General features: G+C 43.2%; 1 protein-coding gene and 1 non-coding gene across 2 annotated transcripts; both read right to left on the reverse strand.

Annotated features, from left to right (window-relative positions):
• Window positions 1–2,787: 2,787 nt before the first annotated feature.
• Window positions 2,788–10,958, reverse strand: fosl2 (FOS like 2, AP-1 transcription factor subunit). Its single transcript, XM_035168610.2, has 4 exons — window positions 10,222–10,958; window positions 7,553–7,807; window positions 7,148–7,255; window positions 2,788–5,562 (listed from the first exon to the last, which is right to left on the reverse strand). Exons 1-4 carry the CDS (start codon window positions 10,351–10,353, stop codon window positions 5,008–5,010), a joined length of 1,050 nt encoding a protein of 349 aa, XP_035024501.1. The 5' UTR covers window positions 10,354–10,958; the 3' UTR covers window positions 2,788–5,007.
• Window positions 10,959–11,882: 924 nt separating this feature from the next.
• trnai-aau lies at window positions 11,883–11,956 on the reverse strand. Its single transcript has one exon. It is a non-coding gene; the product is annotated as a tRNA-Ile (tRNA).
• Between the last annotated feature and the right edge of the window lie 1,174 nt (window positions 11,957–13,130).

A 13,130-nucleotide genomic window follows, 5' to 3' on the forward strand; every position in this document is an offset into this window, starting at 1 on the left:
TTACTCAGTACAAACACGCACAGGGAGCATGTTGCATTCAGGTGGAGTCTGTGAACGTGAACGCTCGGTTATGTTGTAACCTTGGTTCTCTGAGTGAAGAGTCTATCTCTCCAACTCTGTACATATAGAATGTGCTTACAGTGGAGGATCGCCCCAAAAAAGAGAAGGGCAAAAGTCAGAGCCACGTTTTTTTCGTCTTAAATTCATTGTGAGCTGGAATCAGATCTCAGGGCGGAAATCGATTTAATCCAAGAACATGAGAGTGAAACATAGAAACAGAGAGTTGTGTTCTGTTTGACTTGACTTTCTGAGCTCTAACTGTGTTTCTACTGTAGATTATTTCCATAATGAAAAAATACTAAGTAGATTGATCTATAGCATGCTCTTTGTCGTCTGGGCTGACTTTTTAAAATATGCAAATTCATTTTTAACGATTAAATCTCCTCTGCTTCTCTCTCTCTCTGCCAAAGAGTTTGCTGCTTGATGGTGGAGCTGAACACAACTGCACTGAGGGCGTCTCAGAGGTTGGGATCAAGTTTTCTGTTTGACATGAAAATTGATTTTGTTTTTTTTGTGTGCTGACAGGAAAGAAGAAAAGAAAAGAAATGGAATTCAAATGCAAATGAAATATAAACAGCTGATGTCATTATACGAGCTTGTAACGATGAAGCTGTGAGGATACAACTGTAGTTTTGGTTTGATACGAATCAAGTTGTGAGGTGATGGTGCAATTTTGTTATCACTTTAAATGTGAAGCTAGGGAACAGGACAGTATTTCTGCTGTGTGTCACCATGTCTCCTGAAATCAATTTATTCTCCTTACCATTATTTTAGGACTAAACTGACCAGCATGCATTGTGAGAGGTCTGCAGACCAAAGAGGAGTTCAGGATGTGAAGTACGGTTTAAACACTGTACTCTCCACCACGAGCTCAGCAAATAACACATAATATATTATATTATATTATATTATATTATATTATATTATATTATATTATATTATTTTATATTATATTACATGATATTATATTATATTATTTTATTTTATATTATATTATATTATATTACATGATACTATATAATAATGTATTTTTTTCTTATGTTTATCAAAAGGCAGTTATGTTGATTATTTGTCTGTACGTGATCTACAGTTTGAAAGTAGGACTATTTTCACCATGTCATGTTTGCTTTATGAGCCTTTGATGGAACCACACTGCCGCTCTGTGGTAGTTTTTTGCCACTACAGCTCAGGAAGGTGTACGCCTTTTATTTTGACAGGTCAAGCGGAAGTGTGATGTGATTATGTCTGATTTGATTCTTGTGATGACACGAGAGACATAAAGTCATTGATAGAAATACACGTTTTTATATTTGAATTACTAACTAATTTAAAGTGTAATGAGACACTTAACTTTGTATTAATTTACAAATGTCAAGCATTCTAAAAATTATGATGTTGTACACTTATTATTATCGTTGACTGGCGTAAGTAGCATTAGCCGGGTTAGCTAGAAGCTAACACCATAGTAAAGTCTACATGTTGTCATCCAGGTGAAGTTACCAGCTAAGCTAGCAGTTACGCCACCTAATGGTCACAGTGAGTCACTGTAAAAATCAATCAAACAACCTGGAATTGTAGACATAATTTCTAAAGATGCAGTTGTAGTTACTCAATATGTCCACGAGAGGGCGATGTATTACAATGAGTAAGTACAGGCGCTTACCATTACAAATACTTTCTATTTTTTTTTTATGTTCTAAAAAACACATGAAATAAAATAAACACTTGAATATCATTACAAACTAATAATATTAGGATTAATGTAATTAATGTAATTATTAATTTGACCACTTAAAAGTAATAAATACTCATAGTTTTAAAAACACCATCACAAACTTCTGAAGGCAAAAGATAATAAGAGCACGGGCACACTTCAGGCTTTCACTTTCAAAGTAAAACAATTCAAGTGTCTCACATAATTATTAAAATTCTGTCTCCTCTAATCTGTTGGAAAATATTGAACATCCTCAGAGACAGCACCGGGAGTTTGTATCAGATTTCATTTGTTGTCAGTTTGCGCGAGATAAACGACAAAAGCATTTTCTAGCTGCTTTGTTGCAGCAGACACACAGTTTGTAGAAGAATAGCACTGTCTTCTTAATGATTGATTATAGACATTTCTATAATAATAATGTAAAATTATTATTTGACACTTTATTTGTGGATTAATTCTGGGAATGTAATTACATTTTCATTTTATATTCTAATTCAGGTTGGTGCATAAGAATAATAGACATACTGTATTTAACTAAACAAAATAATATAGACAACTAGACATAATATAACATAACCATAATATTTGATTTTAAATACTGCATATACAGAAGACTAAAGGCTATTTCCTCTATTACTTAAATATATAGTCTAGTCTATTCTGGAAGAAAATAAATTACATTATTTAAGATTTAGAATAATATTTTTTTATATAATATTTCTGAACCAGAAAGAACGATAACATTTCACTGGGACTAATTGGAAAAATTAAGCCTGTAATGATCATAATGAACATTGTCATTGGACCAAAAGGTTTTATTTAATCCTACCAATCAAAAGATGGGTACAATAGTTGTTCCTCTCTTTCTCTTAGAATGGTAATAGTATAATAATAATATTAATAGTAATAATAATAGTGTGATGATATTTTCAATATTAGAGTTCATCTCAAACATTTGCAGAACCTGCAATGTGAATTAGAGTCAGCACATTACCATGAACGAAAAAGTACAATTCCAAGTTGAAAATCATTTTATTATTATTATTATTGTTCATTTAAATTAACAAACACTGCTATACATATTGCTGTTTTTTATTAATTTTGAATCATTTTCAACAGTTAAAGCATTTGGAAAAGAAGTAATAGTAGCTGAAAACAGACGACAGACAGTAGATGACATGTACAGTAGAAGATCTACAGTCAATGGCTTTCCTATGTGTGTCGAGGAGCTTCAGAGTGTTTCAACATACAGACGCATCAGACTCGCCCACAGTTAAGTGTTTTTGGTTTTGGTTTTCACCTCCACAGGATCCCAGACGTCCTGCTGCATCACACCATATCACAGCCGGTGATGTTAAACCCAACATCAGTGAAATATAAATAGCCGACATGGTTTTCTCCAAACAAGTAGCAGCAGCTCGTATATTGAATTTCCAAAGTCTGTTTTTCTGCATCCAGCGCAACAAACCACAACTCCTCCTCCTCTGATAACAGAAAGGATTCGAACAAAGATGACACCCCCACTTTCACCCCTGACATGTTATATTCGTTAGGAATGTTTGAAGTAAACATAAGAAAAATCCCAAATATCGCTGTTGTGTCCTTCTCAGTGCACGGTATTTTAAATCCCTCATCCCTTTAAGATACACACATGTAAAAAAAAAAAAGAAGTGCTTCATAGAACTTCAGAAATATTACGTCTTGTCAAGGTGTCTCCTCTTTCATGTCAGGCCAGCTGGGGAGAGAGTTCTTCTTATTTCTTCCTCAAAAAAGTGAACCGTGTCCGGCCCTCACTCGAAGCCAACTCACCGAGTACATCCGTGTTGGCCTATATTCATACACACCCATAAATTAGCACATCTGAGTTGAATTCAAACATCGTTTCTTTACTAAAAGTGACAGATTTACAAACACAGTATAAACAGGGTTGACATCATTGGCAGCTGGCGACAGTCTAGACCACAGTGGCTTTTTCTATTTTTTCAAATTTTAGCAAAAATTCCTTCTTTTAGACAAAGACGGACGAATCACAAGCCTTTTTTGGCTTTTTGAAACCTGACCTGCTGCAGAGAGGCAGCGTTGAGAGAAAAAAGACCTTTATTAAGAGCCTATAGGAGACAAACAACAGAATCTTGAGGAGGAGGAGGGTTCTGTTCGGTTATGTTGTGACACAATGAAGCGATGAAGTTTGTCGCCCCCTGCACATAAAGTACCAACTCTCCAACGGCTCGACCATTCAGCGGCCTCCAGTCCTGCCACGCTCCTCGCGACGGGGTTCTACTACACCAGAGATATGATCCCTGACATCAATGTAAATCACATACACTTTGTCATAAACAGGTTGTAAAGTTCAGGTACAGAACCACTGAGGAAAAGCACAACAATACTACTATAAAGTCAAGCCACTATGGCAAAAATAGAAGGTATAGAGTATTGAGGATCTAGTCATTGATTGAGAGTTGGCTCATAGGTTTGCAACACTGAGGAGCGCTCCAGTCACCCTGCGGATGACGACTTTGCTTTTTCTACAGGCGGATTAAGGAGAGGGGCAGAATCTCAACAAAACACTTTGCAAAACGGAATCGGCACAGTCCATAAATACAATTAAAGAGACGGAGATCACGCCGGAAATGTGCGAACACCCTCGGCAGTGATTCCCGAAGCGAGGTCCAGAGAAGAGAAACAAAAAGACACGAGGAAGTCTTTGCTCTTTGTCTATTTCCCTCCTAAGAAGTGCCAGTAAGACGCTGACCTCGTAGAAGTGATTTATTGATTCGTCTTGGCAGAGTGCAAGTGTCCACATGGCTTTTTTCAACAGGTTCAAAAAATATATATATTAGTTAGGAACACGCTCTCTAGTTTAAGTCACGTCAACTCACGGTTGCCACATGGAGGCGAGTCTCTCGTCAGGATTGTCTGCCCAGTAAACAAGTTGACACTCGAGTTGAAATGGCAAAGGGATGACTCTCTTTAGGTTTGGTGCACGCACTTTTACAAATAGAAATATTTTTTTACAGTGAAGCAGAACAAGAGGAAACACGCGGCGTAGCCCTTGTGGGTCTCCCTGCGGAGGGGAAACGGCTCACATGGTCAGCTTGGTCTGGACTTTTCAATGTGCTCTTGGGTCTTTATTAAAAGACACTGGAGAGAGGGGAGGGGGCGTGCAGTCGGTGCTCATGCTCGCCCTCAGCCACAGTGTTTGTTTCTCAGCTGCGCCGAGCTGATGGCCTCGCTCAGAGCGCCAGCAGGGTGGGCGAGTTGAGGGAGTCTGAGGACTGGTCGCCGCTGCTGCTGCTGCGCCGGTGGGCCTTGGAGCAGGACTCGGAGGAGGGCGACGGGCTCTCGGGCTCCAGCATGCTCGGGTAGGTGAATATGAGGCTCGGGGCATTGGGCGTGGCAGCCGGGGTGGACGCCCCCACCACCGGCGTGTTCAAGCTGTCTCCATCTGTGCAGTACATCCCGCCGCCCCCCAGGCAGATAGGCTTGATGACAGAGCGCTGAAGCTTGCCCAAGTCTCCCACATCATCATCAGGCTCCTGCTTCACCACCACCGGGTTCATCTGAGCGCGGGGCGGCATGCTGGGGCGCATGGTCAGGGGGAGTGGGGCGCACTGCTGCTGGTGCTGGTGCTGCTGGTGGTGCCCCGCCGACTGTTGCCGATCATCAATGGGCAGCTTACACACTGGATTGTGGGCGACCAGCATGAACTCCAGCTTGTCCTTCTCCTTCTGTAGGCTCTCGATCTCTTTCTGCAGGTCGGATTTCTCATCCTCCAACTTCTCTGTCTCCTGTTGACACACAAATGAGATATGAGAAATGAGAACTTGAGCACAAGTATGGACATGTTCATTTTTGTTTACTTTATCTTGGACAGAATGGCAGAATGATGAAGAGATGATGACAAATGGAGGGAACACCATCCAAAAAAGATCTTGAGTCAAATGTGAATCAGGCAAAATGCCCCAAACACATTATTTGTAAGTTGAAAATGCTCGGCTGTAGAAATGATCGTCAGCCCAGTAAGGGCTTTCTGAACCATGTGATGATGCCAGAGTTTCCTCCACAGTCAGGTAGTCAGACTGTGTGAGTGTGTTCCTCCAAAGCGCCAAAAGAGGGCACTGTTTGCTTGCTGTGGTTTCTCAAAAGCAGACAGTAGCACAGGCAACATTAAATCTAGAATTAATCACGGACCATTTCAACTTACAACGTGTAATCTCAAGGCCCTCCGTTTGAATTTGAGCGCCCAATAATGACTGCACTGTTTGTGTCTGGGAGATACGGGATCTGCATCAACAATGTGTCATTAATGTTTCACACAAAACAGACAAAGGCAGATCTCATGAAAAGCTGTTTGTCAGGCTCAGACACAACGGGCTGATAAGCTGACATGCTGTCTGAGAACTTTGACTCGTGGGCAAAGGTATGAGGAAGTTGTGCACAAGAGGCCCGGGAAGGAGGTGGTGGTGCCCAGTGTGAGGCTTGTGTGTGTGAGCGATATCAGTAAATCAAAGAGGAGATTAATGTCGGGATATTGCTCCGTCTTTTCTTTTCAGTGGAAAGCGATCATAACATCCTTATTTGGAATAAAGAAAACAGGCATGTGAAGAAGGAAGGGCTTTTTTCTTTCCTTCCAGGAAGCATTTGCTGTAATGTGTGTGTGCTTGAATATGTGTGTGTGTGTGTGTGTGTGTGTGTGTGTGTGTGTGTGTGTGTGTGTGTGTGTGTGTGCAAGCAGCATGCCTCTATGTGGGATTGTGAAACAAGCAATTTGCCCCTTTTATAAAAATGTCCTGCATTCATGGAGACAGCTGCCTACAGCAAATTCCATTCCTGCATGGGGGTTTTTTAAGGCTTGACAAGCTCAACCTCGCTGTAATTCGGCTAATTAGTCCATTTAGATGCCGTTACTGTCTGCCAGGCAGGGCCACGAGACAGCCCTACCTCTGTCTACAGCTGCCCAAGACAAAAAGCTTTTCAGCGCCTGTCATCTCCTCACTCAGACCTTGCACTCAGAGGCACAGTGAGAGTCGAAACCAGTAATGCGAGGTTGTAAATTTAGGTGTGGAGTTCAATCACTCGTCAGAAATCTGGATTCCTGCCAGACGTCTGAACAAAGTGTATCCCCCACCTTCCTATTGTGTCCTGTGTGATCTCTGTGCAAAAATCTTTTCTCTTGTTGCTCTTTAGTCATTTTTCAAATTTTCCGCATCAACAATAAACACGACAAAGCTGGGTGTTTATCAACTCGAGCTCTTTGCCCACATAACAGGAATGAGAGGCTCTGATTTTGCGGTTGTTTTACACGATAGCGAAACCCACAAGATGATTGTGATGTGCTCTGGTGACTATGGTTGTCAGATCTCCACCACTCACCCCTTGCAGCATCTCGGTGAGCTCTCGTCTCCGGTTGCGGCACTTGGCGGCGGCCAACTTATTCCTCTCACGCCTCACCCTCCTCTTTTCCTCTTCCTCCGGGGTGAGCTGAGGGCGAGAAAAGAACGAGCACGACAGGTTAAAAAAAAACAGGCCGTTTTGAAAAAATATTAAAGTGAGGAGCAAGAATGTAAACAAGAGCTGGGTGATATTATGGCAGACTGTGAGCAGAATAACAATCAGAGAAGGAATTTAACGGTAGAGTAAAATGCAATCAATGATAAACATGTTTATTCTATGGTTTTTAATGATTACCAAATTGTTTTGCTTTGTTCTCATCTAAAGAAAGAAATTCACATAAAAGTATATTCCCCAAAAATATTTTTGTCATCCCAGGTCTCTCACCTGTTCGTCCCGCTTACGCCGGCCTCTGGCGTCCCCGATGGAGCGGATGACCCCGGGCCGAGCCAGCGTGTTGTGCCCCAGCAGCCCCGGCCCGTTGGTCAGGTGATGGCCGTACGGGTGGGAGCGGGAGTAAGGGTTGGACATGGAGGTGATGACGGTGGGCTGCACCATCCACTGCAGGTCCTGGCTGGTTGTGATTGCATTGATGGTGGGTATGAAGGCACTGTTGGAGCCGGGCATGTCAACCCTGTACTTCTGCAACGAGAAGGGACGAGGCAAACAGGATGAAGAATGATGAAAGAACATTTTCCAGAGAAGTGGGTTGGCAGTCACATCCAGGGGAGCAAGCCTATTATGCTGGCGTGGTGTCAGTGGATACAAGGACAACAACCTCACTTTAAGCACCGTAGTTTGTATATATGAAGCGCTGCTCCACTTCACTGGCAGCACAATCGCACACACACACACACCACCCACCATTATTAAATTCACACTTTTTCCACATTTCAAGCAAATAGCCGTGATTCAATCCACGCAGGCCAAATGCTGTGTTTGTCTGTGTGTGTACCCATAGAGTGGAACAGTGACACATGCTGTGAATCATGGGAAAGCCCAAGGTGTCCATTGCATCTCACTTTACTACAATAACCAGAGACAAATAAACTGAACGGAGGAAGTGTTACACACGTCTGGACTGTGAGGAGAGAAGGAGGGGGGGATTCATTTTAAATTATTTTAATAAAATAACATTTAATAAAAAAACATTGTTCTGCCATCACAAGGATGCAGAATGGTCTCGCAGCTCATCCAGAGACATGAATGTGAATCCAAGCTTTTCAACTTTTGGCACAACCCCTAAAATAAAAATATTTAAGATCTTTTTCAAACACTAACATATATAAATGTATAATAATCTACTGTCTATAAGTGAGTGAAAATTGTTTGCGTAATAATCAGCAGTGTGAGCAGCGGTGTCAGATCAGTATTGCCTCATGTCTCTGGACTCCACAAACAGTCTGCCAGCCTCTGTGCGTAATTTACGCAGGTCCCTATAGCCCCCGATATTCCCGATTTTCCGTCGGACATCCTGGCAGTCTGTTGGAACTTTGTTTATCTGGTGAGTCATTGTGTATGGGATTTGTTAAGCACATGCGGAACGCAGTCAGTTCCAGTAAAGAGGGAAAACAGCCAGCTGGTACAAGCCAGACATAGTTATGTGAGCGTTTTTTTTAGGAGAGAGCTTGTCTTGAGAATTCGCTGTAAATCAGAACAACACGTGGATACATTTCACGCAGTGAGGTGTGAAGGACATCAACATTCACCAGAATAAATGAGGAGAAGTCTGCTTAAACTTCTGGTCTCATAAAAAGTATGTGGCTGCAGTGAAACAAAAGGATAAAAAGGCTTGATATGTGTCAATAAAGCGCACAGAGGGGTCGTGTTCCAGGCCGCTGTAATAGGAAACAGCCAGTGTGAGATTACAGGGAAATGATAGATATGGGCCAAAAGTCCTTTTACCGTAATGTTGCGTGAGCCTGGCGGGGCTTTTCCACAGAACTGCGCTATCTACGCAAGACTTGGCTGCGGGTAAACAACACACCACTTCCTGGATTTGTATCCTATTATTTGTGAGAACAAGGACGCGGCGTGCTCATAACCTCACACAGACACAGCGACAGTATGTGTGGTGTAAATCTCACAGAGTGTATCAAAGCACAATTTGATGGAATCGAAGAGATGAGTTGCAGGGATTTGCGTTTAACGCGCAAATGTTGGAATTTTCTCGGCTACAGGAGGCTTCAGATGGCCCCGAGCTCCTCGTGCGTGCGCGCAGCCCGAGACCCGACTGATCAAATGTGATCTATAACCATAGTATTCCCTACAGCGCAATAAGAGAAATGTCTGGGACAAATAACAACTTTAACTGAGCTCCGCAGCAACGCATGCCTCCGGTGAATGTCCAGAATGCTTTAACACCTGGCCAAGAAAATGTAGACATCTCCAAATCCGTGCGTTGCATCTTCCACTATATAAGCTTCAGCTCTGCCCAGTTTAAGTGCCGGTCAGAGTGTCGTATGTACAGAATGTGCTCTAGAGATTTATCGTCCTTGTCATGCGTGCGCGTATAATGCTCCTCCGGTGGTGCCACAGACGAGATGACATGGTTTTACGCACGGATTGGAAAGATGGCAAGCATTCTAGGCATTTTAGTGTGTCCACACATCGCCGAACATGTGCCAGTGGAGTTAGTGCGATACGCACTGTTGAAACATTAGGGACAGATTCAAGAATAAATGTTTTCCTCAACTGATACACGCACGGGTTCGTCATTTACTTTAAGTACCAGCCTGTGCGTACATTTCTGATCAAAGCAAATCAGCAGACTGTGTCGAGATAACTCATGACATAATTCAAATGGTATGAGTCCAAAATACTTGTGTACAGATCCAGTCTATTGCGTCTGTTCTGAGTCACCGTTTCTATCTGTGTCAATGGGTTCGTGCGTATTTTTCTCCCCAAACGACCTGCAGGAGTCAGATGAATTAGTAAAAGCGCGGACGCACGGTTGAATACATATTTCGTCATGTATTTCTAAGATGTTCCGAGCCTCAAGCTAATTTCAAAACATTAACGTGTTACTCCCGCCACGTTTGCTTGTTTTTCTTTACCTGGTAGTTTGAGGTAGAGATCGGACTTCCGATCGTGCTGCTGCCGCTAGTGAAGGACTCTGGCTGGGCCGGAGAGGTGCTGCTGCTGCCGCGGGACGAGGTGTCGTAGTTCCCGGAGTAGTCCTGGTACATGATCCAGGAAAGAGGAAGATTTCAGTAGACGATCTGAACTGTGGAACTTTTTTGTCTTTCTTAAAATCCTCGCAGATTTTAAAAAAAAGGCACCAACAGAAAAAATTTAAAAAATCCTCTGACTGGAGACGTTGTTTTTTGAGGAAATCCAGTGAAGAGATGGCAGAGCCAAAGTGCAATAATGCTCCAATAAACTAAAACCTAGAGCATCTTATAGAGAGTGCAGCGTAGAATAAATATTGTCTGTTATATTAATGGCTTCTTCTTCGTCTTATTGCGCCTGAGCCGCAGGTAAACCTACACTAAAGATCCTCTCAGGTGCGCAAACTTCCGCCTGAAGTCAGCCTCAGCAGTCAGATCCAAGTGAACCTGGAGTTACAGCAGTGACTCACATGGACCTTCGCTTTAAAGCCTATAGCCTGTCTGACCTCTGAGGATTCTCTCCCTCCTCTTACCTACTTCTCTATCTCTGCGCTATCTGCCGCTCACGGAACACTTCGAAGTTTTTTTTTTTTCTCTCTCTCTCTCTCTCTCTCCTTCTTTTCCTTTTCACCACACTGCTCAGAGATGACTCACTTCAATGGCACTATGAAGAACTGCAACGGCTTTTCAACACCAACGACACAGCCTACGTCACGGCCTGGGCGTTGCGACTCCATCCGAGGGAGGGGTCGCGTCTGGATAAGGCAGCGAAAAGGAGAGATCCGCCGCGGCCGCGCGTCGACCGGAGCGCAGCGGGGATGTAAAAAGAAAGAGTGCGGGTTGGGTGAAAGTGTCAGGAACGCGTCTGGAGATGCGCGCGTGTGTGTGTGGTGCACGGAGCTGTGCGCGGAGCTCGCTGTTTGGCTCACTTGCTTTGGTCCATTGACGCATGTTTCCTGAAATGGGCAGTTGCGTCAGAGCGCGCGTGTGGGTTTCCTTGGTAAAAAGGAGCGTCACACACGGGAGGGATTCCCTCCCCTCACAGCGCGCGCCGGTCCCGGTCCGGTTCTCTCTTCAGCTGCAGGAAAGTGAGGAAGGTATAGAGAGATATAGATATCACACAGACACACACACACACGCACACACGCACTCACGTCATGTCTGCACGACTTCAGAGAACTTGCATTGATTTCCCCTAACCTTTACCATATACTTGCCTAACCTTAACCTAAACCTTAACCTAACCCTTAACATAACCTTAAGGGTATTACACAGGTATCATTTGTTGTGATGGGCCTTTTAATGAATCAATCAATCAGTATTTAATAAGCACTGCCCCCAGTCTCCTTATAGCACCCATTACGCATTTTAACTAACTAACTAACTTACGTACTAACTAACCAACTAACCAACTTGAACCTAACCTGACCTAATCTTTAAACTAAATTGAACTTTAAAACATTTGTCATTTTAAAGTATAATCATTTATGTTTATGGGGACTTATTTATTTAACCTAATTTTCGGTCCCCATAAGGAACAGATGTAGAACCTCACAACATGAGAACCGGCTGCACCAGACAAACGCACACACTCATCAAAAGACAAGTGGCCAGTACGGGGATCGAACCCGCGACCTTGGCGTTATTAGCACCACGCTCTAACCAACTGAGCTAACCGGCCATGAGCGATCGGAAGAGCATCTGTCTTTTTTAAACATACACAAAAAATATCCTTGTACTTCTGTCTTAGCGAGGACACTCATTGGCGTAAGTGGCTAGACCCTTACCCATAACCTTTAAAACCATAACTAAATGCAGAACTACCCCCCCACACACACGCCGCCTGTTCTCTATCAGTTAATAAAAAGCACTCAGAATGATTGGAAACGCGCTGTTTCTGCACAATCAGGCTTATTGTTATTAAGCGCATCATTTGAACTGAGCGCACAATGGGATTCACAAAACGCGCAGTTATCCTGCGCTAATGGTCAAATGACCGTGGCCCGCTGCTGTTCGAGCGCCGCGCTGCTGCTTCAAAGGCTCCTCACTGAAATGTGGGCTAATTGAGATTCGGACGCAGCTCACAAACAAGGGCGCAGCGCCCAGAAAGTGACACGTTACACGATATGAATTGGCGTATTAAGTATAATCCAATCGACCACGGTTCCTATTTTAATCTGTATCACCATAACCGGTTAATGCTGAGCTCTCCTAAAGCTGTTTGCCGCGCGTATCTGTGCCAGAGCCGGAGTCTCCCGTCAAAAAGTTTCCTCCACCGTGTGTGTGCGTGTGTGTGCGTGTGCGTGCGTGTGTGTGCGTATGTGTGCGTGTGTGTGTGTGCAGTCAGAGGAAGTTGTGCAGAGGGAACATAATCAGTCTGCAGGGATGGAGAGGAGGGGGTTGTCTAAGGTGACCAGTCAGTTTCTGTGCTCGCTCATATCTCCAGCACATCAGTTATACAGCAGGTCCATGCAGCCCCTCTGGAGAAAGACAACACATTATTATTCTGCCTGCATGAATGGGAGAAGCCCAATATTTGCAAAAGTTTGAGCAAATGAAATTGTGATATCATCCAGTTATAAAAGATTTTAATGAATGAAGCCTTATGACCCTTATCATGACACACTGTCCAAAATCACATACGTTTTGACTGGGAGTCTGAATTTGCCAAATTATACGGCTGATTAAAGTAGTTTACAGGAAACTATAGCCCACCTGCACTTATGTGTTACCTTAAGCTGCTTTCAGACATGAATTAAATTCTGGACAACCTCCGGACATTCTGTATTTGCGACACATATTTCAGAGCGAGAGAGTCCAGGCTTTCTGTGGACACACACGTAGAAGACACAGAC

This window comes from Hippoglossus stenolepis, chromosome 10 (genome assembly GCF_022539355.2).
Source record: "Hippoglossus stenolepis isolate QCI-W04-F060 chromosome 10, HSTE1.2, whole genome shotgun sequence".
NCBI classification, from domain to species: domain Eukaryota; kingdom Metazoa; phylum Chordata; class Actinopteri; order Pleuronectiformes; family Pleuronectidae; genus Hippoglossus; species Hippoglossus stenolepis.

Coding starts and splice junctions, on each gene's coding strand:
- fosl2 (XM_035168610.2), bottom strand. CDS start 10,353: ATGTACCAGGACTACTCCGGGAACTACGACACCTCGTCCCGCGGCAGC. Junction 7,256..7,552: donor GGCGTAAGCGGGACGAACAG/GTGAGAGACCTG, acceptor TCTCGCCCTCAG/CTCACCCCGGAGGAAGAGGA. Junction 5,563..7,147: donor TCACCGAGATGCTGCAAGGG/GTGAGTGGTGGA, acceptor GTGTGTCAACAG/GAGACAGAGAAGTTGGAGGA.